This window comes from Scleropages formosus, chromosome 5 (assembly GCF_900964775.1).
Source record: "Scleropages formosus chromosome 5, fSclFor1.1, whole genome shotgun sequence".
Lineage (NCBI taxonomy): Eukaryota > Metazoa > Chordata > Actinopteri > Osteoglossiformes > Osteoglossidae > Scleropages > Scleropages formosus.
Window position 1 is genome coordinate 3,211,452 of NC_041810.1, and position 23,793 is coordinate 3,235,244.

Here is a 23,793-nt window from a genome sequence, read left to right on the forward strand (position 1 = left end):
TCCGGCCCTGGTACAAGGACAGTAATACACTACCCTTCATCTGTTGCATTTCACAGAATTTCTTTACCATCACACTGTACTCTTGATGGTACCACAAGCTCTCCTGGGGGCTGTTATTGTAAAATGTGGTGAACTGAATATATACATAATTTACATTTACCTGACACTTTGCTCCAAAGCAACTTACAGCATTAAGGCATTTACTCATGTATACAGCTGGGTAATTTTACTGGAGTAATTTAGGGTAAGTACATTGCTCAAGGCTACTATAGCTGGAGAGGGAATCAAACCACCAATTTTTAGTCCTAAGGCAGCAGCTTTACCCACTCCACTACCAGCTACCACAGCCATTCCAATTAAAATATGTTATAATCGAAATCATCCAAATGACACATGCAAAAAAAACCCAAAAAAAATAGTATTTTTATGATTATTAGTTTACTGTTAACGGGTGCGGTGGCGCAGTGGGTTGGACCACTGTCCTGCTTTCCAGTGGGTCTGGGGTTCGAGTCCCGCTTGGGGTGCCTTGTGACGGACTGGCGTCCCGTCCTGGGTGCGTCCCCTCCCCCTCCGGCCTTACGCCCTGTGTTGCCGGGTTAGGCTCTGGCTCCCCGTGACCCCGTATGGGACAAGCGGTTCTGAAAATGTGTGTGTGTGTGTGTGTGTGTGTGTGTGTGTGTGTGTGTGTGTATGTAGTTTACTGTTGACTAAATTGAGGGAACATGGTGGCGCAGCAGCGTTGGCCTGTGCCTGCTCTCTGGTGGGTCTGGGGTTTGAATCCTGTTTGGGGTGCCTTGTGATGGACCGGTGTCCTGTCCCGGGTGTGTCCCTTCCCCATCCAGCCTTGTGCCCTGTGTTGCCAGGCTAGGCTCTAGCTTGCCACATCCCCACTTGGGACAGGCGGTTTCAGTCAATGTGTGTGTATTTCATAAATTTAGTAACAAATTTTAAAATGTATAGAAAATAAATCATGACATTTATTCCTTTAGCTGACACTTTTCCCTGAAGCAACTTACAATGTAAAGCTACTTTACCTATAGTTGTAGCTTACATGGGAGTTTGATGGCAAATGCAGTTATTGCCGTTCGTCGTAGCTCTTGTTATAATTCAACAAAGGAATCCGTGTGAGTTATGAAGGTCTAACCGTATGTTCTCTATTGCTTCTGTTTGTTCTCCCCCCCCCTTAGCACATTGGGGGCCTTCAACAACTGATATTTAAACCAATTCTACATTTGAAACTAGAACTAAAAGTAAAGGGGGGCGCAGTGGTGCAGCGGCTTCGACTGGGTCCTGCTCTCCGGTGGGTCTGGGGTTTGAGTCTCGCTTGGGCTACTCTGTGATGGACTGGCGTCCTGTCCTGGGTGTGTCCCTAACCCCTCCAGCCTTGTGCCCTGTGTTGCCGGGTTAGGCTCCGGCTCGCCAAGACCCCGCTAGGGACAAGCAGTTTCAGAATGTGTGTGCGTGATTAAAAATACAATTTTAACCTCTGAAGAGCGTACGAAAAGGTGGAGAACACAGTGAACTCACCGGTCTTCGCAAAGTTTCAGACTCTTCTCTTCATGGAGTGCTCTGTCTTTGCTGTCTGTTCTATATCTCAAGACCAATCTGTTTGCGAAGAATGTAATCTGTTATTTTTTGTCGCCTTACAAGCAAAAACCCTTTCACCGGAGCTGCTCCTTTCGCTGCTTCAGCCACATTCAGCACGATGCTTCACAATTAATTCATTCATACCCCGGCATGAAGGCAATTTCACCAGAGCCCCGTGGAGGTCTGACTGCGTTTAGAATTCACTGAATGTCTTGGAGCTTCTGCAGAATAACAACAATGGCTGGGCCCTGTCCTCGGGAATAAAAAAAACTCTTCAACTCTGAGGGCGATTGGGGGAAAAAAGTGTTTTCTCTTATATGTTCTGTGTCGCTGTATCTGGCTGGTTATCACATTCCCTGTTTTACTTGTTGTTTTCATTTCTCATCTGGGACATTTTTTATAGGTTTGTTAAACATTTCGTTCCTGTTCTCCGGACTTCATTTCAACGTAATGTGACGTCGCTTTTGTTTGTATGAACAATTCACAGGGCGATGTATAGTGAAAATATAAATGCTGGAATATGTATTTGACTTCTGTGATCAGTCACTAATCTTCATATTCAAAATTTCTCTAAAAATGAATCTGAGGTGCAAGAGGCCAAGCAAAGAAAAGAATAGTATTGGGGGGGGGCATAATGACCCTAACGTACCAGCAATAAATCCTCATATTCTATCCATATAATAAGCAGGGCTGTCACAAGAAAATATTGTGTTCATTGCTGTTAAATCGCAATTAGAAAACAATTAACCTCCATTTAATCGGATTAACCTTTTCCGCTCTTTTTGTTAATAGCCATAATACATATACTCCACAAAACACTGGGGTCTCTGCACATTAGTTCTGATTATGGGTGAGATCTCGACATTTTTCCCTGACACAACAGTGGTTTAAACCATCCCATCATTTACCAAAGGAGTATCACACAGGGGGCGATTTATTCCGAGTCTTGAAACCTCTCTGTTGTGGGGAACATTTTCACATTGCATTGCATTCCTTCTATATTAAATTATAGTTGGTAAGGGGAAAAAAATGTATATTGCCACTTGGGAGACTTGAATGCGGACATTTCCCAAGATAAACCAATATTAGGAGAATTCGACTTTACGAGGAGTTTCATTTATGATTTAAGATCCCCCACTTCGTTTTATCACACATCTCCTCGCATTTACGAGGAGCACTTTTTTTTTTTCTTTTTAACGGATCAGAATGGATCACCAGCATACTCAGAGGTGTCTGACTCCACACACTGTCCAAATCGACAGAAAATAATATCTCCATTCATCATTTCCGGTAATTAAAATCTTTATTCAATAGATAAATCCTAAAAAAACTGCCATGCCAAAAATAAAATCAAATAAATCAATAAAACCAACTAATATAAAGAAGAAAAAAAAAAACGCATGGCAGAACCTTTTAGGAGCACATTCTAGTTTTGTGTGCCTCCTCAGATACATAAGCATAGGTTCATTGAGATGATGATTTTCTCCAAAATGACATACAATGAACTAGTAATCAGCTGACACTTTCATCCAAAGCGACTTAGTGTTAAATAAAGTGCACCAAACTGCGGACAATCATTCACCCAGCTATACAGCAGAGCAGGGTAACACACGCACTTGTAGGCAGCGCGAGCGCGTCTTTCGATTTTTGGCGGGAACCAGAGCGCCGGGAACAAAGAAGTCAACTCGTTTGGTGAGTCTGAATGTATTTGTGTCGTTTTTACTGGTTTCTTTTATTTTTTTTTTTTCTGTTCTGTTTGTTTTATTTTTTGCATTACAGGGTGAGTTTATATATAAACATTGCTTGCGTATGTTTGAGAGCATTCCTTCAGTGTCCGGTACACTAACTGAAGGAGGAGCGACTAAGTGACATGTGAAGTGTATGTTATGTTGCGTGGTTTCTTAGCCTCAAAACTGACACACATTTATGCCAAAATATCACCGAAGACCATTAAAATTAACACAATTACTTCCTTTGCCGACAAACGTAGTAAAAAATTGTGGTAATGACACCTTCGGTTTAGACTTACTTAGACTAAAACATTTGCTCGAGTGTCTCAGTAATTTCTGTTATATTTACACACAGACATGTATGCATTTTCTCCATGCACTCTGTAGGCTTTTGTTGAAACGCATTCAATCAATATGGTCAACGACCTGCAATGATATTTAAGTGATTTTTTTGTGAATATAATTTGTGATGTATAGAATGCTATGTGCTCTTGCCAATGTCCCTTAACCCATTATATTAAACCCATTAATGTGGATTTGATGTGGTCATTGAATCCCATCCCCTCATCCCCTCATTCAAAGGCACCAACGCAGCTGTTCTGAAAACTTGAGCTCAGCTGGCAGGTAGGTTAGCAGGTACATGAGAGGAATGTGAACATGTCCCAATTGCTGTGCTCGTCATCCTTCAGCGGCGCTCACTGATGTTTCTCCTGTCTTCTCAGTGTGGGACCAATTCCATGGTGAGGGTGTTAAACATTGAAAACCAACCTGGTGTGTTCCAGGCATCTAGGGGTAGTGACCGTATAGTGGAATATCCTAACTATTGTCATCAATGCAATATCAATACATTTCTGAACACAGATTTTAAAACGGGGGGCCTGTGCATCTTTCTTTTCCTTAGTCCAGAGCCCTAATGAGCCTGTGATGATATACAGGGAGAATAAAAAGTGTGAAATCACCCAAATATGTTTAAGATGCCTAATGTGAGATTGGTCAAATCAATACCATTTCACATCAGACCAAGGGTTGTGTTTGTGAGGTATGTGTGAACTCCCCTCTACTATCTTGAAGGCGACCAACTTTAATTCAGTTCAGTAATTCCAAACGGAAAGGGGGGCCATGCGACGATTTTAATGCGTTTAAAAATTCAAAAGGCATTTAGTGAAGTTTGTCTATAGATATCTTTATTGATTATGAAGTTGGACCCGTCACAGCAGCAAATGTTCCCAGTCATGGGAGAGCATGGTGTTTGCAACGAAGATACAGAATGTGGACAATTTGAAGGCATACATCATGAGGCTTGTACATCATGTACATAATCCAACCAGAAGTTCTTCAATGACTTCAGACTAACTGGGAACGTCTGCTGCTGTGCCTTGCTCAAAATGGACAGTACATTAAACACATTTCATGAAATGGCTGCAGTTTATGCTTGTATCACTTTCAGCCTGGATGTTTAATGACTGCACTGTGATGGGTCAGACTTCACAAGCAATAAAGATATCAAGAAACACATGACCCCCGTTTCCATTTGGAATTTTTGTGTTGAATTCAAGATGGCAGAGGGGTGTTCACATGCACCATTGTTCCTCAGTATTGGGTCGGTAAAATGGCATTGGTTCGATCAGTCCAGCATTATGCTTCTTAAAAATATTTGGCTCGACCTAGACTTTTGACTCCCTCTGTGCATTAACAATTGTGGTACTCTCAGTAACCACTTGTATGAGTAAGGGCTGCAGGGGTCCAAAGCCTAGTCTACCTTCTTGAACTACTTAGACATTGGTCAGATGTCTCAACCTGAGGATGGGATACACAGGATGTGGAAGGGGGTTTGGCCAGTGCCCCCTGTGTGGCAGGTACGGGGCTCGAGCCCTGCTTCGGGTGCCCTGTGACAGACTGGTGTTCTGTTCTGGGTGTGTTCTCTCTCCCCTTGGCCCTGTGCCCTACGTTGCCGGTCAAGGCTCGCTGCAAACCCACTCAGGACAAGCAGTTGTAGAAGCTGGATGTGGAAGTCTTCTGTGGGACAGTACATCCAAGCAAAGTGTGTCTGGCTACTTGGAAATTAGTTCCCATCTTCCAGCAAATTAGACCTGTGTACACTTGGGGACTGTGGGTAAAATGTTCAAACAGTAAGAAGGAAACTCCTAGATTACAGTTACTGCATCTGTACATGCAGTTGTACAGAGAAGTTTTCCAGGCTCCCCTTGGACACCCCATTGTTTGTACTGTATTTGATGGTATTTTAAGAAATCACCTTGACATTGCTAGCCATAATTGTAGTATTACATTTACAGCTCTTTATATCTATTGTTCCGCAGGCTGCATTTCACAATCCAGTCAATTTGTGCAGAAATTTTGTGAGAATAACATTTCAGAAAAAAGGTTCCTTTGAGCAGAGACATTACACTGAAATACATTAATTAAACAGACAAGCATGTACAATTGTATTGAACTAGTGAGTAACATCATTACTCCTTTGAGCAGATTTATCTTTTCCTGACTTCTGTCTTGCCATTAAACATAGCCAGTGGCTCTCTATTTAATTTTCTATGTTTTCGTCTCAGAAGTCAAATTGGGAGGTACAATTTAATAGGGCTGAATACTGAAGGCGGCCCAAGTTTACACAATTTTAGGACGCGCTGAGTGCCCATCAACCACGCTGTCAGTTCCACGAACAATACAGGGATTCTGGATGTTCAGTGTAAGACAAATGAGATGGATTGAGATGCAATATATATATATTTTAGGAATAATGGGAAGAAGATGTTCAGCAGGCTGAAACCCCATACAAAGGAGATATGTCAGTAACAAAGTAAGCGGGAGGCCAGTAGGATACAAGCAGGTAACTGCCATTCTTATGGCCTGATGGTTTTTGGCATCTTGGTGATGATGAACTTGGAAACTGACAGGAAGGATTTGGCAGCCTTCAAAGTGTTTGTGGTTCAATGCTTGACAATGACAGCAACAATAACAACAGGAAATAAAATATCTCAGAAAACATTTTTTTGACAAATCATTATTTAGCATTAGAAAATGAGGAGTGCAAACTGAATAGCTTTTCAACAAAGTTTAGAATAATGTAGTTACGTGATGATATTTGCTAAAGAAAAAGAGAGACGTTTAGTTTTAACTGTGTGTTTACTTGTAGTGATTAGACACAGTCATGTTCTTGCAGTGTTACATGAATATCAGAATTACAAATCGGAGTAAATATTTAGTGTGCTGCCTGATTTCAGGCTTTTAAGGTTTATAGTTAGGAAGCACATGTAAAATGCTTAGCAAACAGCTCCATTTGGCCAGTACATCACATGTGTCAGTGATAAATGCGTAGATCACTTTCTTCTTTCATTTTTCGTCAGGGGGTGTGTTGGTTTTCAAATGAAGTGTAATGTGAGCCAAGTCTCTTTACACGGCTGACACAAATTAGCATTATGTGTTGCCACTATGACCTGTGAGACTCTAAGATGGACAGTTTTTCTTTTGGAAAGAGGATCTTGCAGTGGCTGCACAACAGTGGAGGAATTCAGGAAGGGAATCTCGGCTGTTAGAGGATTGCTGGGGCCAGAGTGTGTTTGAGGCGGTGTCTGTGTGTGTTTCGAAGCGCTGTGGGGGTGGTGCAAAACCACATTCCTATCATTCCTTTGGCACTGAGCAGGCTGGACTGGGCAGCAAGACCAATTACAGTGCTTTTACCATGCTAAACATGGGCCTGTCCTAAATGGCAAACCCTGACATCAATTTTACCTCCACCAATCATGTCCTGTACTTACTTTTATACATATTATGTGTATATGCGTAAGTATAAAAATAGTATATATGTTGTTGATGCAAAACCATTGATAAGACACAATAACAGTCATAACCTGCTCTTACTGTACATGTATTTATTTAGTTGATGATTATCTCCAAAGCAACTTATAATGATTTATCCATTTATACAGCAGGGTAATTTTTACTGGAGCAATTTCGGGTAAGTACCTTGCTCAGGGGTTAGGAAATGAGTCAAACCTTGATCCGTAAAGCACAAGGTAGCAACTCTGACCACTATGTTATCCTCAGGTTGCATGCACATTTTCAACTGCAGTCTTACGGTAATATTTGTAATGATTCCATGTCTTCCCAGACTGTTGTAAGAATAACATCCTGTTTAAATTATACATAAAGTTTTTTGAAATAGAGGGCCAATGCAGTATCCGATCTGTCTATGGTATGCCCGTTGTTATGATCATGTGTCTGTGCCAAACATAGACCTGCCAGATTATACATTGTGGATTTGCAGTGGGAATAAGAGGGAAGTGTATTCTATTTAAACATGCATCCCATTTAAACAATCCAGTGGAAATCATCCAATTGCAAACAGATATAGCTTTGTGCCATACTGTACTTGAGGAAGATTCTTGATCCAGATTAAACCCACTACAATGTTCCAGCCATGCTTTCAGATGCAAGCGGGGTTCGGGATCAGTGTGACTCTGAACAAATGCTTGAGGATTTGTTTGTGCCCGCAATACATTTTGTGCTTATTGTATCTGATTTCATTCCAATGAATTTCCAAAGGAGAAAAGTGTTTTGGTTAAAATAAGTAGATATGACTACAGCCTTCTCCCAGATGAATAGTGAGCAAAGATGGCTCCAGCAGGCATGCAAGAAAAGAAGCTTGAATGAAAAATGTAAAAATGTTATTAATTGAAATCTATGATTTCATGTGTGTTACTGAATATAACTACTTAAAGATTGTCAGGTCAGTACTTAGGAGGGTCTTAACCTGAAAGGATTCTGTAAATATTTGACTCCAAGTATGCAAAAATATGTAAGTTAATGTATATAAGCCTTGTAATTTATACTCATTGAAAAGTGTCTGCTTGTCAGCTGTAACCAAAACAGAACATGAAAACATTTTCAAATGATTTCATTCATTATTGCTGCACAGATACAAAATCAGTCAAAATCCAAAGGTGCCAAAACCATACCAATGTCTGCCTGAAAAAGGAAGCTCACTGAGTTTTCATATGAGTGGGACCACATTCTGTTCAATGGTTTTCTTCACCCTTCAGAATGTTACATATACTGTAACTGGAACATCTTGGGTGAATGAATTGGAGCAGATAGGATTTCTGTACATATATTAATATATTATAGCTGTTCCTTATTGTACAAGTGCTTGTACTTTCGACATGAAAGATACTACTCATTATTTATTATTATTGTTGTTGTTGTTCTTCTTATTATTATTATTATTGTTATTATAGGAAAAAATTATATCCTGCTTTTGGACTGAACAGGTCTGGGTGTTGCTGGTTTTAAATACCTCTTGATAGCTAAAATAAACTTTCCTATTTTAGCCAGTACTGTACATGATGCTGGGCTGCGCCTGTATGAGGACTTCAGCGCAGCTCGCGGGGCGATGAGGCAAAACACAGTCTAGTCTGTCTAGTCATCTGATCTCACAGACGTTATAAATATCCAAGTTTCACAACTATTATATTTAACCTTAAGTCATAAGCTATGTCGTGCATCTTTGCAATAAAATGAAGAAGTAAATGCCGAAGTATGGGAATAAATAATTACCGTCACGTTTAAAGATTTTGCATACTGTTGTTGCCTGACTTGATTGAAAACGTTTGTAGTTCTCGTTAACGGTGTTACATTTAAAAAGCGATTTTTATTTTCTAAACAATTTCAGCTGTAGGAGTTAGAAGAGTTACTGTTAGATCTACTACTTTACTAATACTATCTAAATGTTACCAATCCTAATGAAACTCGAGCTGCAGCTCCACTGCTGATTTAGGTGTTTAGCCTGAATTGATACGAATACCAAGCAAAATGGGTAAGTTTTTGTAAAGTTTGTCCAACACTGTAAGTCGCCTGAAACAAAGGTAACTACATAAAGGTCGCAAATAATAACAATAATAATAATAATAATAATAATAGATGGAATCCTCCGACCCTACTACATGCATAACATCAAGCTTTCGTGTTACTGAAATGTCCCTTGTAGAGCTCAGGTCCGAAGCTTCGGGAACTCCGCCCCGTGTTTTGCGCGCGGCCGTGGGGCTATTCACAGCCTCTAGCTGCTTTTCGCTCAGCTCTTGTCCTGATATCACTCCGCTGGCATGGAGGAGGAGGAGGAGAGCACTCGATCATTGTGATGGTGGCGGTGGCAGCGGCAGCCTGCGAGCGACCAGCGGATCGGCGTCTTTCGGAAAAGGGAGGGGGGGGTGGAATGTACCTTTAAACGGTCAGGCTCTGCCGCACGGCGCCTCGTGTCTCTTTGGGATCTACCACCCGACCGGCTGATGAGATGCGACCGCACGCAACTGCTCTGGAGCGTCCGCGCTGGGAACGAGCAAAACTTTTTCTCAAAGGAAAACACAATGAAGCGAGCAGCTTGCGCCGGCGGCCGCTGCGCGTGTGACGATTGCTGGTAGGCGTCGGGATCTCGCGTGGAGTTACATTGGACACGGTGTAGCCGTGGTGGCAGGGGGAGTGGGCAAAAGACCGGACCGCTGAGCCCGGCCACACTGTCCCGTGTCATTGTGTGTGCGCATTTTGGACACAGTTTGCGTTAAGCGCTGTTCGCGTGCTCGAATGAAAGACTTTTGGATGGAAGCGGCCACTGGTTCGTAGTCTTTTGATCCCCCTCCCATTCCCTTCCTTTCCCTTCTCAACCCCCTAGACACACTTCAGGCACAGGAGAGGAGAAAAGGAAAGTTTGTTCAAAATACTGTCCACGGACTATAGGATGGGGGATTTCGCAGCCCCCGCTGCCGCGAACGGCAGCAGCATTTGCATCAACAGCAACATGAGCGGTGCCGTCGGCGGCAACGGCGGTGGCAGTAACGGCAGCAGCGTGGCCGTTCCCAAACACAGCACCGTGGTGGAGAGGCTCCGGCAGCGCATCGAGGGCTGCCGGCGGCACCACGTGAGCTGCGAGGCCAGGTACCAGCGCGCGCAAGCCGAGCAGCTGGAGCTCGAGCGTCGCGAGACGGCGAGCCTCTACCAGCGGACACTGGAGCAGCGCTCCAAGAAGTCCAACAGCAGCAGCACGGGCGGCAGCAAGCAGAGCAAGCAGCAGGAGTCCGAGTGCGCGAGCACGGCGGAGCAGAGGAATAACACACTGATCGCGGTAAGAAACACCCCCCCACACACACACACACACACACACGACACATACACACACCCACCCCCTTGTTCAACTCACCGCCCATACAGTTTGGGGGACACATGCGCGCCTCTCAATATTTCCAATAAAGTAAGGTGCAATGAAGATGTGCTTTTGATTTTGTGTACGGTTCCCCAGAGCTCCCCATGTGTGGTGCCTTTAATTATATGATGATGATGATGATGATAATAATAATAGTGGGAACTTTGCGGTTCTTTCAGGCACGGCTGCTCTGCTTTTAAAAGTGGGATAGAGCCTGGAGAAAATCTCAGCATGCATGATCATGTGGAGCCCCTGTATTTGCAGCGCAAGAGCGTGTCGCAGGCGTTTGTTTTTCTTGTTGCGATTCGGATTTTACAAACGGTAGCTTCGTTTACACAACGTCGTCCTGGTTGCGCTCCAGCACGCGCTGCTACTTGCTGGAAGTTTGTTACTCTCTTTCAAACTTGTTTCTTCAAAACGCGAATTAATCTGCAGCCATTCGGCTTTCTACGTCTATGACACACAGTCACAATGTTTACGTTTACTATGATATCCACAGACTTAATAGAAAGAAGGAAAAGTTTGTTCCATCAGTCAGTGATGACTACCTCGCGACTGCCGCATTTGAGGGACTTGGGGCCCAAGGCTGGTTGCCAGCTGGTGATTAGTGCATCTGTTGTTGGACGATCTTTTAAAACCAGTCGTTTATGTCAGATAATAATAATAATAATAGTAGTAGTTTTGAATCTGATTACTACTATAATTTCTTGTTAAAATCAGTTTTGAAATGACTAGCTTCATTCATTCTGTGCAGACTTACACTCTTGCAGACTGTTTCAGGAAATTAAAGCAGCACCATTCCTTAGGTGAAGGACAATACAAAAATTTAAAGGAAAGATATCTGCTGACACTAAGGCTGCATGATTTTAAAGCTAGTTTTGTTGTATTCAAATACTTTTTTTCCCAGTGGTGCATAGCCTCATCGTTTCAAGTTAATCTTAATTAACAAGAGAAAAAGTTTAGCATCTATGTTACATTAGGTGTCACTTTTTACACAGTATTGGAATGGACCGTTAAAAATTATTAAATCGGGCGCGGAGGCACAGCGAGTAGCGCTGCTGTCTCACAGCGGCTGGCTGGTGGCGCGAGAGGACTTGGGTTCGATCTCCGCTGTGTCTCTGGAATTTGCATGTTTTCTCTGGGTGCTCCGGTTTCCTCCCACAGTCCAAATACATGCTCCTGTTTAGGTTCACCATGGTGTGTGAGTGACCGAGTGTGTTCCACTGATGTATGGATGAGACTCATCCACTCATCATGAGTGACCCACAAGTAGTGTATCTACCAGTGTAAGTCACCTTGGTGAAGGTGTGGGCTGATAACACTACGGTACTACGGAGTTTATTGGAAGTCGCTTAGGAGAGAAGAGTCTGTTAAATAAGTAAATGTATGTAATGTAAAGCGGGTGGGACCGCCCCTTCCACTTCACCCATTTCATTTTGAGTGCTAATCTTTCACCGTCATATTTGAATTACTGACACATACGACGTACGTCCCTTGTACAGCGCGTAAGACACACACACAGCAACTCCGAACCGCGACATCATCCAGGTGTCGATAAATCTCTGTTCAGTTTTAAAAATGGTACTTTATTCATTCACCCAGAGAGGATATGACATACTGTACATGCATATACTTTAGAAAGCACTAATTTGTGTCGATTATTATGCACTTTGCGCACAGTTGGCCCGCTGAATGTGAAACACTGACTTTCGGAGTAGTGTGTTTTTTTTTTTTTTTTTTTTTTTTTTTTTTTTTTTTTTTTTTTTGGCACTGTCCCTTTAACAGGCTTCTCGCGAGGCAGCGGTGATTGTAATAGAAATAGACCTCCCACTAGGTAGTACGGACGGGCCCTGAACCGCCCATTAACTGGTCGGCAACAACACTTAAATTTGGAGGGATTAGCCCTTAAAGGTACAGCGGCATTTTTATTTCGAAAGCGTTTCTCACAGTGGGGTTTCTGCATTCAGTTGTCCATATTCATCAGGGCTTCAGGGGTGCGCCTGTATATGAGAGGCTAAACTGTAATTTCTGCACTGTGAAGAGTAATGCATCTTAACACGCATTACTCTTCTTTCACTGCGTATTTAAAGGGTACTAATACAGTACTTGCAGAGATATTTCTGGTAACTGTTGCATCTGATTGGTTTGGCTGGCAGAGCTGTGCTTCTATGAGTGTCATCACAAAATATTCTTTTTTTGGTTCGCTTTCCTATCCTGTAGTACAGCTGAAAAAGTTGAATGTTTTTTTCTTACAGAATTTTATGAATTTCAAAGCACTGAATTAAAAATGTGCTGAATATTTGGAAAAATTACAGTAAGTGATTGACTCAAGTTTTGCACATTAGAGATCTTAAATATAAGATTTTTTTTTGTTGGCTTGTAGGTTTCATTCCAACTTTTTTTTTTTGTAGAACATATTGAAACCCTGACACATCTGTAGTCACTTAAGATCTGTATCGTACCTGTTCAGTTCACAGTAGATGTTAAATGACCATACAAAAATTGAGTTTTATTACTTTAAAAAAAAATGTAGTTGCTTGGTCAGCAGTTCTAAAGCAATGATTACAAAGCTTACAATTTTACTGTTTGCCCAGTTATGCAAGTTAGTGTTTGCTGTAGCAGATCAGGTCAATTACATTACAGAAGCTGGAAAAACAGTAGCCTTACTTGGACTTCAGCTGGCAGCTTCTTCATTGAAAAATCAAGATCCATGATCAGTATGTTACTTGCTTTAAACACATTGTGCTTTACTTCCTTTTTCCCCACCTGGGCAATCTCAGCACCTCTTTTCTTAGGAAGCTGCTTGGACTCCTTTCCACCATTGCCAGCCCATAGTTTTCTTCTCTTTTCAACTTTGCTCGCAACTGACCTCTGTCCAGAGCTGCCCATCTCACTCCAGCGCTTTACGTTCACAGCGGGCCGTCAAACACCCTATTACCTGGAGTCATTTTCTTAGTGTGGCGTGCACTTATACACTTATTGCTGGGAGCAGGTGGTGTGGAGGCACACTGCAGTGTTTAGATTTCTGCGTGTGGAGCTCGAACCATCTGCAGTCATGTCAGCTGGGACACAGTGTTGTGATTAAAGAGCAGACCTTGCTGGAGTTCCTTTCTCAGCCTCATACAAGGTATGAAGGGAAGGCTTCACCTTTTTTCATAATTTCTTGTGAATTCAGAGAAAACATGCAGTTTGTAACTTTAGTTAACGTGAACAGTGTGATACTTCTGCTTCATGCCTGGCCTTGCAGAGAACGCATGTTACTGGTTTGCTACCCTAAGGTGTCTTGTACTGTGTTGACCTGTGAGACTTGAGCTTTGAATGTCAGGTGTGGCTTTGCTTTTGTACTTTACAAAAAGGTGGTTGAAAAATTAGGAAAAATCCTTCAGGGCTGAAACTCTAGGGTCTTTGTGACAGTAATGTTATGAAACTTAGTAAGTTTGAGTTATGAAGTTTTGCTGAAATTATATTTGCACTTGATCAGGATAATTCAGAAGCTCAGCAGCCCAGTGGTTCCTCTTTATTGCTTGGAAACATTTGTGACATTGTGATGTTATTGTGGTGTGCACCTTTGTCAAGAATTTCACACTGAAGCCCAATAGATGAGCTCTTCTCTGGAAAGTGCTGCTTGTTTTTATTTAACTCTTTTTCCCCAGGTGCAAGTGGAAGCATTACAGCTGGGGGGGGTTACCACTCATCAACCCCTCCCCAGCAGCTAAATTTGCGAGGACTTGAAATTTGTGGAGCGTGATTTAACTGACATTCGAGTTTCTCAACTTATTTATAATTAATATAGTGACTGATGTGAAAGTGCCCTGTGCATCTTGTTATCATTGTCTGGGACAGTTGCCCAGTGACCAAAATAAACACACAAGCTAGCATTGAAATGCTGAGCTCTGACGTCAGAAATACAGATCGTGCTACTACTGCTACGTGCAAGCCCTACGTGCACATGGATTTTTTTTCGTTTGAATTAAAAAAAACCTATACGTTTGTCTCAAGTAAGCAATACTTTTACAGTCTAAATTATTCATGGGTTTTACTTTATTAAAAGTTGCAAATAGCTTTGTTTGCAAATATGTATTTAGAACAATTCAAAGCCCAGAGCATTCAGATAAGTTGTAAAGGTTGCACAGTAATGATCTGAACACTCTCTTGTCAGATGGTCTACATATGTGTTTTGATACCTACGACTTTATTGTCTTTGGTTACATTGTCTTAATTTGACATTGATCTAATGTGTAGCGTCTAACATTGTGATTTTGTTGAAAATGTGAGTTAATTTTCTTTTAAATGCGTTATGCAAGTTAGGCAGTGATTTCCAAAATTTTGGCCCTTGGCTTGGTTCGTGTCATTGTTTAAGTGAAGGAAATGTGAAAGCCAGACTGAAATACAGTAAAGTACCAGTAATGCTACATGATGGTTATTACTGCTAATCTGCTTTATGAGTTGGCCCTTGGAAAGAAGGGACTACTTGTTTGCTTTCTAATTGTGTAATGCAAGCACATCTTGCGCATTCATTTTTCCAGCGGTGATTCTTTTGAACTTGTTCAGATATTTTAAAGACTATATATTTTTACAAAACCTTATCTGCCTGCTGGCCCATTTCACAGGTATAGAAACAGATAAACAAACATTGCTCACAGAGAGTGTGTTGTTGTTTATTCAGACAGAAAGGGGATGATTTTGTTCTGTGTGTGGGGAAAGTAGTGGATGTTTGAAAACTCGTCACTTGCTTCCTGTCGCTGCGCTTGGCCTGACACAGCAGTAACACAGACGTTTCTACTGCAACGACGTGTTACCTCAAAGTAAAAGTGAAACATGTCGATAGACTGATGGCACGGAGAACAGACGTCTGCGGTCTAAAAGTCCTGCCCTCTAATTGCAGGGTTTTTTTTGTCTGTCAACAGCAGTGTGCTATTGCCATCTGGGAAGAGCTGCTCTGAACACTTTATTTTTAATCCCTAATTTTTTTCTTTAAATTTAAGGCAACATTTGTGTAAAGCAGATCTGAACAGCCAAAAGAACTGGAAACTGCACTGTGAAGTCCACATATGTACTGCGTTGTGCTTTATGTCAGCTTTTCTTGCCATTGCTGGTGGTTCTTCTGCCTTTTTTTAATGAATTAATAAATGAGTGTAGTTTCCATGGCTCAAAGGAAGGGTCTTGCTTCTGTGTGCAGTTTTCATGTTGTTACTGTGGACACTTTAAGAGCTTAAAGGATCTGAGGATGTAAAGAATCTTTATAAGCAGAATACATTTAAAGCATTTCACTGTTGCGCTGTTAGAGCTGCGTTTGAAGTGGGTACTTTCAGCATGCTTAAGCATGCTAATCTCTTAAAGAATACACATATTTATGTCTTAAAACTGAGCAGTGTGCATTGTTTTTAAGTGTACCAACTCTTTAGAGCAGGAATTATTTATCTGTAATCATTTTGGTTGCTGCCGTTCCTCATTTCTGTCTTGGATACGAATCCCGTATAATGTGTGTGTTTTTTTTTTTTTTTTTTTTTTGTTTTTTTTTTAAAAACTGATTTCCTTAATTTCGTTTGCTGTCAAGGACTTTTGCATTTCTTCTTTGTAGATGTTTTTCTTTTAAATCTGAGTATGACTTGACAGATTTTTTTTTGCTTTCACATACAGCATCTTGCAACTATGATGAAGTAGATGGATGTAGTGTTTGCTTATTGTGATGCGCTTGAGTGTATTCTGGAGTGCATGAAACCTAGTGTCTTGGCTGCATGTTTTTCACAACATTTTGTTAGTGTGGACGGAAGCTTCAGAGGCTGCAGATGATGTTTGGCTGTGCTATGAATTAATGCCTGCTGGACATTACTTGTCATCTCCAGCTTTCCAGAGTTGTTTTTTATGATTTGCAGTTATTGTGGCAACATGAAGATGAGATGCAGGTGCATAAAGCTTGTTTGTGGTTTCAGCTAGTAAGTAAATGATTTGTGGCTGAATACAGGTAGTTCTCTACTTGGAACAGGATTCTGTTATAACAACCTTGTCACAGACCCCCTTGTACTATTAAACCGTAAGGCTATATCAAGAATTAACATGAATGAATGCCACATTGTGTAATAGGGCTTTGTTATATTTTCACTAATTTCAGACATTATTCATTTTGAAATAAGACTAATATAGAATGATAGCAGTATAAATATAGTGCAGTATTATACTTTCTTGCCTCACTATTTTGACTTCTTTTTCTGCACCACCAGAATGCTCATGTTTTTACTTGCTTCCCTCGTGGCCAGTCGATGTTATCATACAGTAGATGGAGTACTTGCCATTAAATGTTATGCCCACATGTTGGGAATCAACAGTAGTGTGATAAGGTTGATGGGATGAATCTTAAGCCCAGATGGTTGTAAGTCACATATATTGTATGTCCAGCACCACCTGTAACTTAAATATGAGGTGCTCTCATACTTGGCCTGTACAGCAAACTGCACAGCCAGCAGTATCACTTGGGTATCTGCTGGCATGTTGTTTCCATCTGTGTCCTGTGTGATAGGTAGCCAGGTTTGGCGTGGAATACATTTTCCGTGTGGTCTGTACTCATACGTGTTCAATTAAAAAAAAAAAAAAAAAAAAAAAAAATGTGAAGCCCATTGCAGTCACTCCTGCTCTCCACAAAACCACACAGATCGGGCATCGTGACACAGGAGGAGCCCATCGGACCCGTAGTCAAGGTGTGATAGCAGCATTGGCAGATTGGTCATTAGAGACAACTGACCTTGCCTTCTCGGAGTTGGATGTCTAAATTGAGAAGTGAATTTGGCCAGCTACAGAAAGTATTAATTTGTCACTGAAATCGAGGTAAATAGAACTCATCACCAGATGAAGCAGCTGCGCTTCGATCCTTCGCTTTTTCATTTTTCTGCTGTCGAAAAGATTTGTGCATGAACAGAACTGCTTTTTCTGTAGTGTCTCTTGAAATTAGACCTTGAATTAATTCAGGTTTAATTAACTGTGTTACTGGCTGATTCATTCTGAGAACGAAATTGAATTGGGATGCCTAAGACAAGGATTGAATAATAAAATTGAAACATATGAAACCCCGTCATCTGCTAATCATTGTATTATACAAGTGACATATTCTGTGACTACGCAATGTTTGCCTGCATGATTGTTAATTATATGTTAGCTTAATTCCCCAAAATGAAAACATCATATCTTTAGAAGACACCAGCTGTAAGAATCTGAACTTTCTAGAACCTCATCATGACTATTGCAATATATGGATCAACAACCATAGGAAGCTTTTTAGAACCTGTATAGATACCGCACTGTGTACATTCTTAATGTTAATATTTCACGTTTTGTAATGCCTACAGGTCACGTAATTTGTAGTTCTGCTTCCGTTTTACTTTTCACTGTTGCCCCCACATTTTTGTGGTGCTTTTTCAGTGTTATGCCTGTATAAACATATTGAACAAAGTCCTATAGTAGAACAGGTCTGTTTATACCCTTAAGGTTAAATCCATTAAGGCCCCAGTTTCTACTTTCTTCTGCGTATGTATGCTGAGATAAATTAAAGGGTTAATCCCTGAAATACTCTGAGGTAAGGTCATATGATGCGCACCTCACAAGCGCATCTTGCTTTTAGAGATATGTGTAATTTTTTCCCTTTCATAGCGTGGAGTCTAAATGGGAGCGCGGCTGATTGACACACATGACATTCGTAGGCGAGAGTGATGAGGTGGTGTGGAGAGGAGCTGACAAAGTCGCCTGCGGGGGTTTCAGCAAACTCATCTCTGTACTCCAGTAGCCTCCTCTCTGGCCCTGGCCTGTTTGGTTGTTAGTTGAGCCACAGAAATGGCCGTCTGGTTCCCCAAAGCGATCGGCTGCTTTGCACATCGCTGGCTTTCGGTCCAGGAATACCCCCGGTCTCCTGTAGCTGTGTGACCGCAGCGGCAGGGCATGTGACGGAGATCTGCTAAATGATGCCCATTAACCTTCAGAAAGCAATTTTGCCGCAAGTGCCGTTTTCCCCTTGATGAGGGGACAGTGGGAGCTCTGCTTGGCAAGCATTATTGTACAAGGCCTGGTGTACTTGGCTGCTCATGCTTTGCCCATGCTCTTAAATATTGATTTATGAATTCATGTACATCACACTGATATGTAGTTTAATATTCTCAGAATCAGCTTTATTGGGGCCAAGTATACCTGAGCATACAAGGAATTTGTTTCCGGTTTAGAGCAAACCTACAGTGCACATTCACACATACAGACTACATAAGCACATACTGAACTAGACATAGACTAATACAAACATGAGTACCAATAATGCAGCAGACAAGAACATAGTATAATGCAGACAGAACATAAAACCATGCAGGCATAATACAACTAAATGACCAAGCATAGAAAAAAAGTATGCATTGACCTGTATCATAAAGTGACATTATAGTGCAGTGATTGTCAGTTATTTGGAGAACATATTGCACGTGGGTAAATATCAGAAAAAAAGATGGTGCCGCGCATGGCGACTTTGGTAGAGTGCTCCTACGTGCTTTATTTGTTTAATATTCTCCATTGGATGTGTACAAAATACATTTGGAGGTTGGGTATATTCTGGCTCTCTTTTTTTCTGGAATAATATCCCAACCCCTCTTTGCCACTTTTTGTAGGAATGGAATCAAAGGCTTTTTGCTTTCTGTTAAGGCTTCAGAGGTATTGCTGTGGCGATGGAACAGCAGTCCACTTAAAGTGAAGTTGGCCAGTCTAGTTTTGACAAGCTACTCCACTGGTCTGTTTATCAGTCAGCTCTCTGTGTGTGTGTGTGTGTGTGTGTGTGTGTGTGTGTGTGTGTGTGTGTGTGTGTGTTTGGCTGGTTTTGAATGAGGTCATGTAAAGGAAGTTCTTCTTTCTTTGGTGTGTATCTGGTTTGGAAAGGTATGACTGGTACTGTTGTGAAAATCTCACAGAGCCGATCACACACAATTATTTTGTTGCAGACCCACCAGTGTCTTTTTGTACACTGATATGCTCTGCACCAGTGAAAACAAAAGCCTGATGCTACATGGCAATGGATGCCTCCGTTGGTGTTAACAAGTTAAACAAAAGGCCTGGACAGCAAGGCTTGGGATGCATGTGCTTGTAAACATGCAGTTCATAATGCAACTTTAATGCTAGAGATGTGGCATCTGTTGTACTATTGGCTCTTTCAATTAAATTAAATGACAAGATGTTTAAAAATGAATGAAGCAGTCATTACAGCGAGATGCTGGGTTTTTCCTCCACGATGTCACGGAAGTGTCTGGGTGGGCCCCGTAGGGGCCCTTAGCCAGAGCTGTTACTTGGGCAGCTCGATGAGGTGGGATGGGGCCTCGGCATGTTGCGGGGGAAGTAGGTTGTGTCTGTAGTGAGCGATTTGCTGCTGTGAGGGGGAAGTCCTCCAGGATGTGATGCTCATTGAAACCAGACGTGTTTCCGTGGTGTTTCAGCCGAGCAGACCACAGGCTGCTGCCCGCTGCCTTCAATAAAACACACACATCAGGACTGTTATCCTTTGCAACTTAGATTTTTCGCTTTTTGTGTGTGTGTGTATGTACAGTATATAGAGATAATGTTATCATATGTATTTGTTATGGCTACATTAAATCAGACTGTGTACTTTGCTCTGACTCTGACGTAGCAACCTTCACATTCAAAGGTCCATTTTATTAACCACTTGGCTCAGAATAATTTTTTTAATGTGTTAATGCATTTCACCCAAAAGTCACTTCAAAGCTGATAAGTAAAGGTTCAGGTGGTCCTCTTTCAGATATTGTTCAGTTTTTTTCCCCAGAACGTTAAAGAAAAGTGGGGGGTCTCTTTTTGGTCTTGTAATATTAATGTTGCCTGTTGTGCCTCTGTGTTAGTATTTAGTTTTTTTTTCATTTGGTACATTCTTAATCATTGTTTGAATTGGTAATATTTTTGGCATTGTAAATGCCACCAGAAAACAGGAATAGTCTTAATATAAAAATGACAAATTATAAATTTTGCAAACTGAAGTTTTCCTTCAATCAGTTTTTAATATTAGACCTGACAGTGGAACATTACCTTGATTTTTTTTCTTTTTGACGTGGTTTTAAATATTTTGGGCTTTTTGATTCATGCAGTTCTGGAAGTGCTACTTAACCCTGCATCAGTAAGGGCTCTTTTCCAGTGATCTTATACTTTGTCATTGGCAGACACTTCCTGCCAATGACATCATGTATGTACATGCAATGTGCCTCCCAGCACCAGGGCCAGGCCTACAAGCTGGAGCGATTTCAGCACCCTTGCATTCTGCTATGTGAGTGAGGTGAGCTTCATCAGGAAGAGGCATTTATGAACTTCAGATCCTATGCAGATCTGCTAAAGTGCCTCGTCTGCAGTGCTGAATGAGTCTTAAGGACACATGTCCTCAGGAGTCAGTGAGTACTTTGGATGATTGCATATTGGAACAGCCAGTCCAGTGCATCACAATATATTTTTCAGAATTTTTAAAACGCACACGCAGAGGTTTTCAAGCACACCCATGTGTTGTTTGAAATGCAGAATTGGAGGGAATCATTGTATTCTTTGCACCCACCTCCTGCCTTTCATTAAGAGCATTAGTAATTTCTCTCCCTCATGCTAGTGGTTTATTAAGAATGACTTGATTTCGATATTTCAAGTGATTTGCAAGCTCAAAATACAAAAAAGGAAAAACATTGTGTATTAATTTAAAACTTATAACAATTTTACTATCATGTCAAAATGGTTTTCAGAAGAATCGCCTGTATCGATTGTTGGACTGACCTGTCCGTTGCATGGCCAGACCTCCTTTCCCTTGTCGCGCAAGGATGAACTTTTTTTATGAAACGTTTTTGTCTCGGGCAGCATCATTGTCTTGTTTAGCCATGCTGCTCGCTCTGCAAATGCTGCCAATCAGAGTAGACACTAATATCTGTATGGTGGGGGTGGTGTGTGTATGTGTCCCTGTCTATCTGTGGCTTCATCCCCACTGATTTAGGGGACGAAGTGTGTTCGTGCCTGCAGCACAGAACAAATCCAGCTTGAGCAGCAGCTGTGCTCCGTGAGCGCAGTGTAAACAGCCCTGGACACCACGCTCATGCTGACACCTCGTCCGGCGAGTGCTGCAGCAGGTACTGCCGTGGTTAGTCACACACCCTTACACACTCCCATAGTTGTGACTTCCTTTTTTGTGTTCCAGTAAAATTGTCCATTCAGTGCTTCCTTCCTCTTTCACCTTACCGGTACTTTATATTGTTCTTTCATACTATATAATGAAGAAAAAAAGAGCTCATCCTGGTGCGCTTGGTGTCTCTTGTGATCCCAGTGTCATGAGTACTTTGTGTTGGAGAAAATGTGTGTTCAAGTGCTTGGTGATGGTGTCACCAGATCCTCCAAAAGCACAGTCTGCTTTCATGGTTGTCAAATGTCTCACAGGGGGTCTGAACAGCTGACCTGTGTGGTGCTGCGACGATTCCCCCCCACACACGCTTGCACTGTCAAGTGTATACTGCAGGAGTCCCTGCGCTGTGTTTGCCTTGGCCATGTCAGCAGATGTTAGTACTTTTGTTCCAGTGTCCGAGCAGCAGGAGTGGCTGTCTGTGTTGGGCAGTACTGCTAGTAACGCAGTATAGTCTGGCGAGGGAGGTTGTGAGTCTCCAAGATGGGCATCAGGCCGAAGGGTTGCCTCTGCTCTCTGTGTGAGGTGCGGGGGGAGAGCGGGAGAGGGGCACTTGCGATTATTCCGGGAGAGGAAACGAGGGTGGTGATGACCCTGATGTCACTGCGAGAACAGCAGAACAGGAAGCGGGTTTTTCACCTCCGACCACAGCTGACCGTGTGCAAAGTCTGTGTTTTCGGCCAGTGGACTTCCTCTTTGTTTGGCAGCTATCGGTTCTCTAACTACAACATGAGTACATATTGAAGTGTCGCAGAAATAAAAACAAAGTATAACCTTGTGAAATTAACTGTTTATCCAAGAAAAATTTATCTTATTTTGTTTGGGGAAAACTTTTTTTTTTTTTTCGACTTCAGGTGAAGGTGATTTCCTTAATACATTTTGATTTAACCTGTATCTGGAATCATTGGGATCTGAGCATATGGCTCAAAGAGTGCAGGTAGCACCAGTGCCGCACATGTCCTGGGCTCTGTATTCTGATGTGGGTTTGAACCTGGCTCAGTCTTTGTGGAGTGTGCACGCTTCTCCTCCTGGAAACAGTGCTGCTACTCCAAAGCACAGCCCTTTACCCCCTTGCTACAAGGATAAATGAGTGCTGTTAATTATTGGAAACTGACTGTACTCACATTGTCAAGTTCAGTGACTTACTTAATTAAAACAGTGGACATTGTGGAAAAAAACTTACAATTTCTGTGACCCCCCCCCATGTGTACTGTATCAAAGTAGATATACAGAGTAGTGCACTTTCACAGGTCTGACCTCATTGGCTAATTTTCAAAACAAGCAGTAAATCTAGGTGAAATCCTAATCCTGGACCCTTGTGCTATTTGCATAATCAGGATATAAGTACAATACAGAAATAGATACCTGTTTTTATTTTTTCCTCCGCAAGAGACAGAAATTTTGTGAAATTCAATGGTGAAGAAAATGCAGTTTAAAAATAAACTGCAAAATGTTCGTTTGAAAATTCATAACCTCAGGAATCGGTGTACCTAAGTGCTTCATCACGGTAACAAATCCAGCTAGACGTTGCAAACAAATGCTGGGATTTGAAAATAATATAAGGTTGATGGGACGGCACTCGTAAGTCCAGGTTGTTATGTCGCTTATGTCGTAAGCTGAGGGCTACCTGTATGCTTTTCAAATCGCAGGAGGCTACTGAGTCTGCGATCAGGTGAAGTGGCGGACTCATTAAATGTGGTGTTCCACGACCTCTCCCCGGTCACGAACAGAGGATGCGGTGACCATAGTGTGCTTATATGTGAAGATGAAGTCACCCGTCAGCTCATGATGACCAGGATGCCTGAACACCAACTCCGGTGCTCTGCTGCTGTTCACTTTGAGCTTCTTTCCTATTATGACCCAAAAGAACTAACCAGGTGTGTCCATGGGTGATGCTGTGGTGTGGAAAACATACCGACCTGCTGGTCAGGTCAATTCTTTTCCTGCCGAAATAAACCATATTCTCCAGATGTGAGTTGTCAAACCAGCGGGAAGCCACAGAATAAGCCATCAGCTGTACTCGCAGGGCACCCTCAGCACATGGAATTACCCAGGCAGCGGCGGCGCCGCAGTCATTACTCACGGAATCGGCCACCGCACTA

The 23,793-nt window shown here is 42.0% G+C and overlaps 1 protein-coding gene across 2 annotated transcripts in view; it reads left to right on the top strand.

Annotated features, from left to right (window-relative positions):
- The first annotated feature begins 9,416 nt into the window (after positions 1–9,416).
- The window catches only part of LOC108930761 (mastermind-like protein 3), a 114,638-nt gene continuing 100,261 nt past the window's right edge, over positions 9,417–23,793 (top strand). Inside the window, exons 1-2 of one of the 2 annotated variants that reach the window (XM_029252542.1) lie at positions 9,417–9,741; positions 9,994–10,443. In XM_029252542.1, the coding sequence (XP_029108375.1) occupies positions 10,060–10,443 (384 nt within the window). In that variant the 5' untranslated portion in view covers positions 9,417–9,741; positions 9,994–10,059. Of the gene's footprint in view, positions 10,444–23,793 lie in introns of both variants that reach the window. The other variant, XM_029252540.1, reaches the window with a different exon arrangement.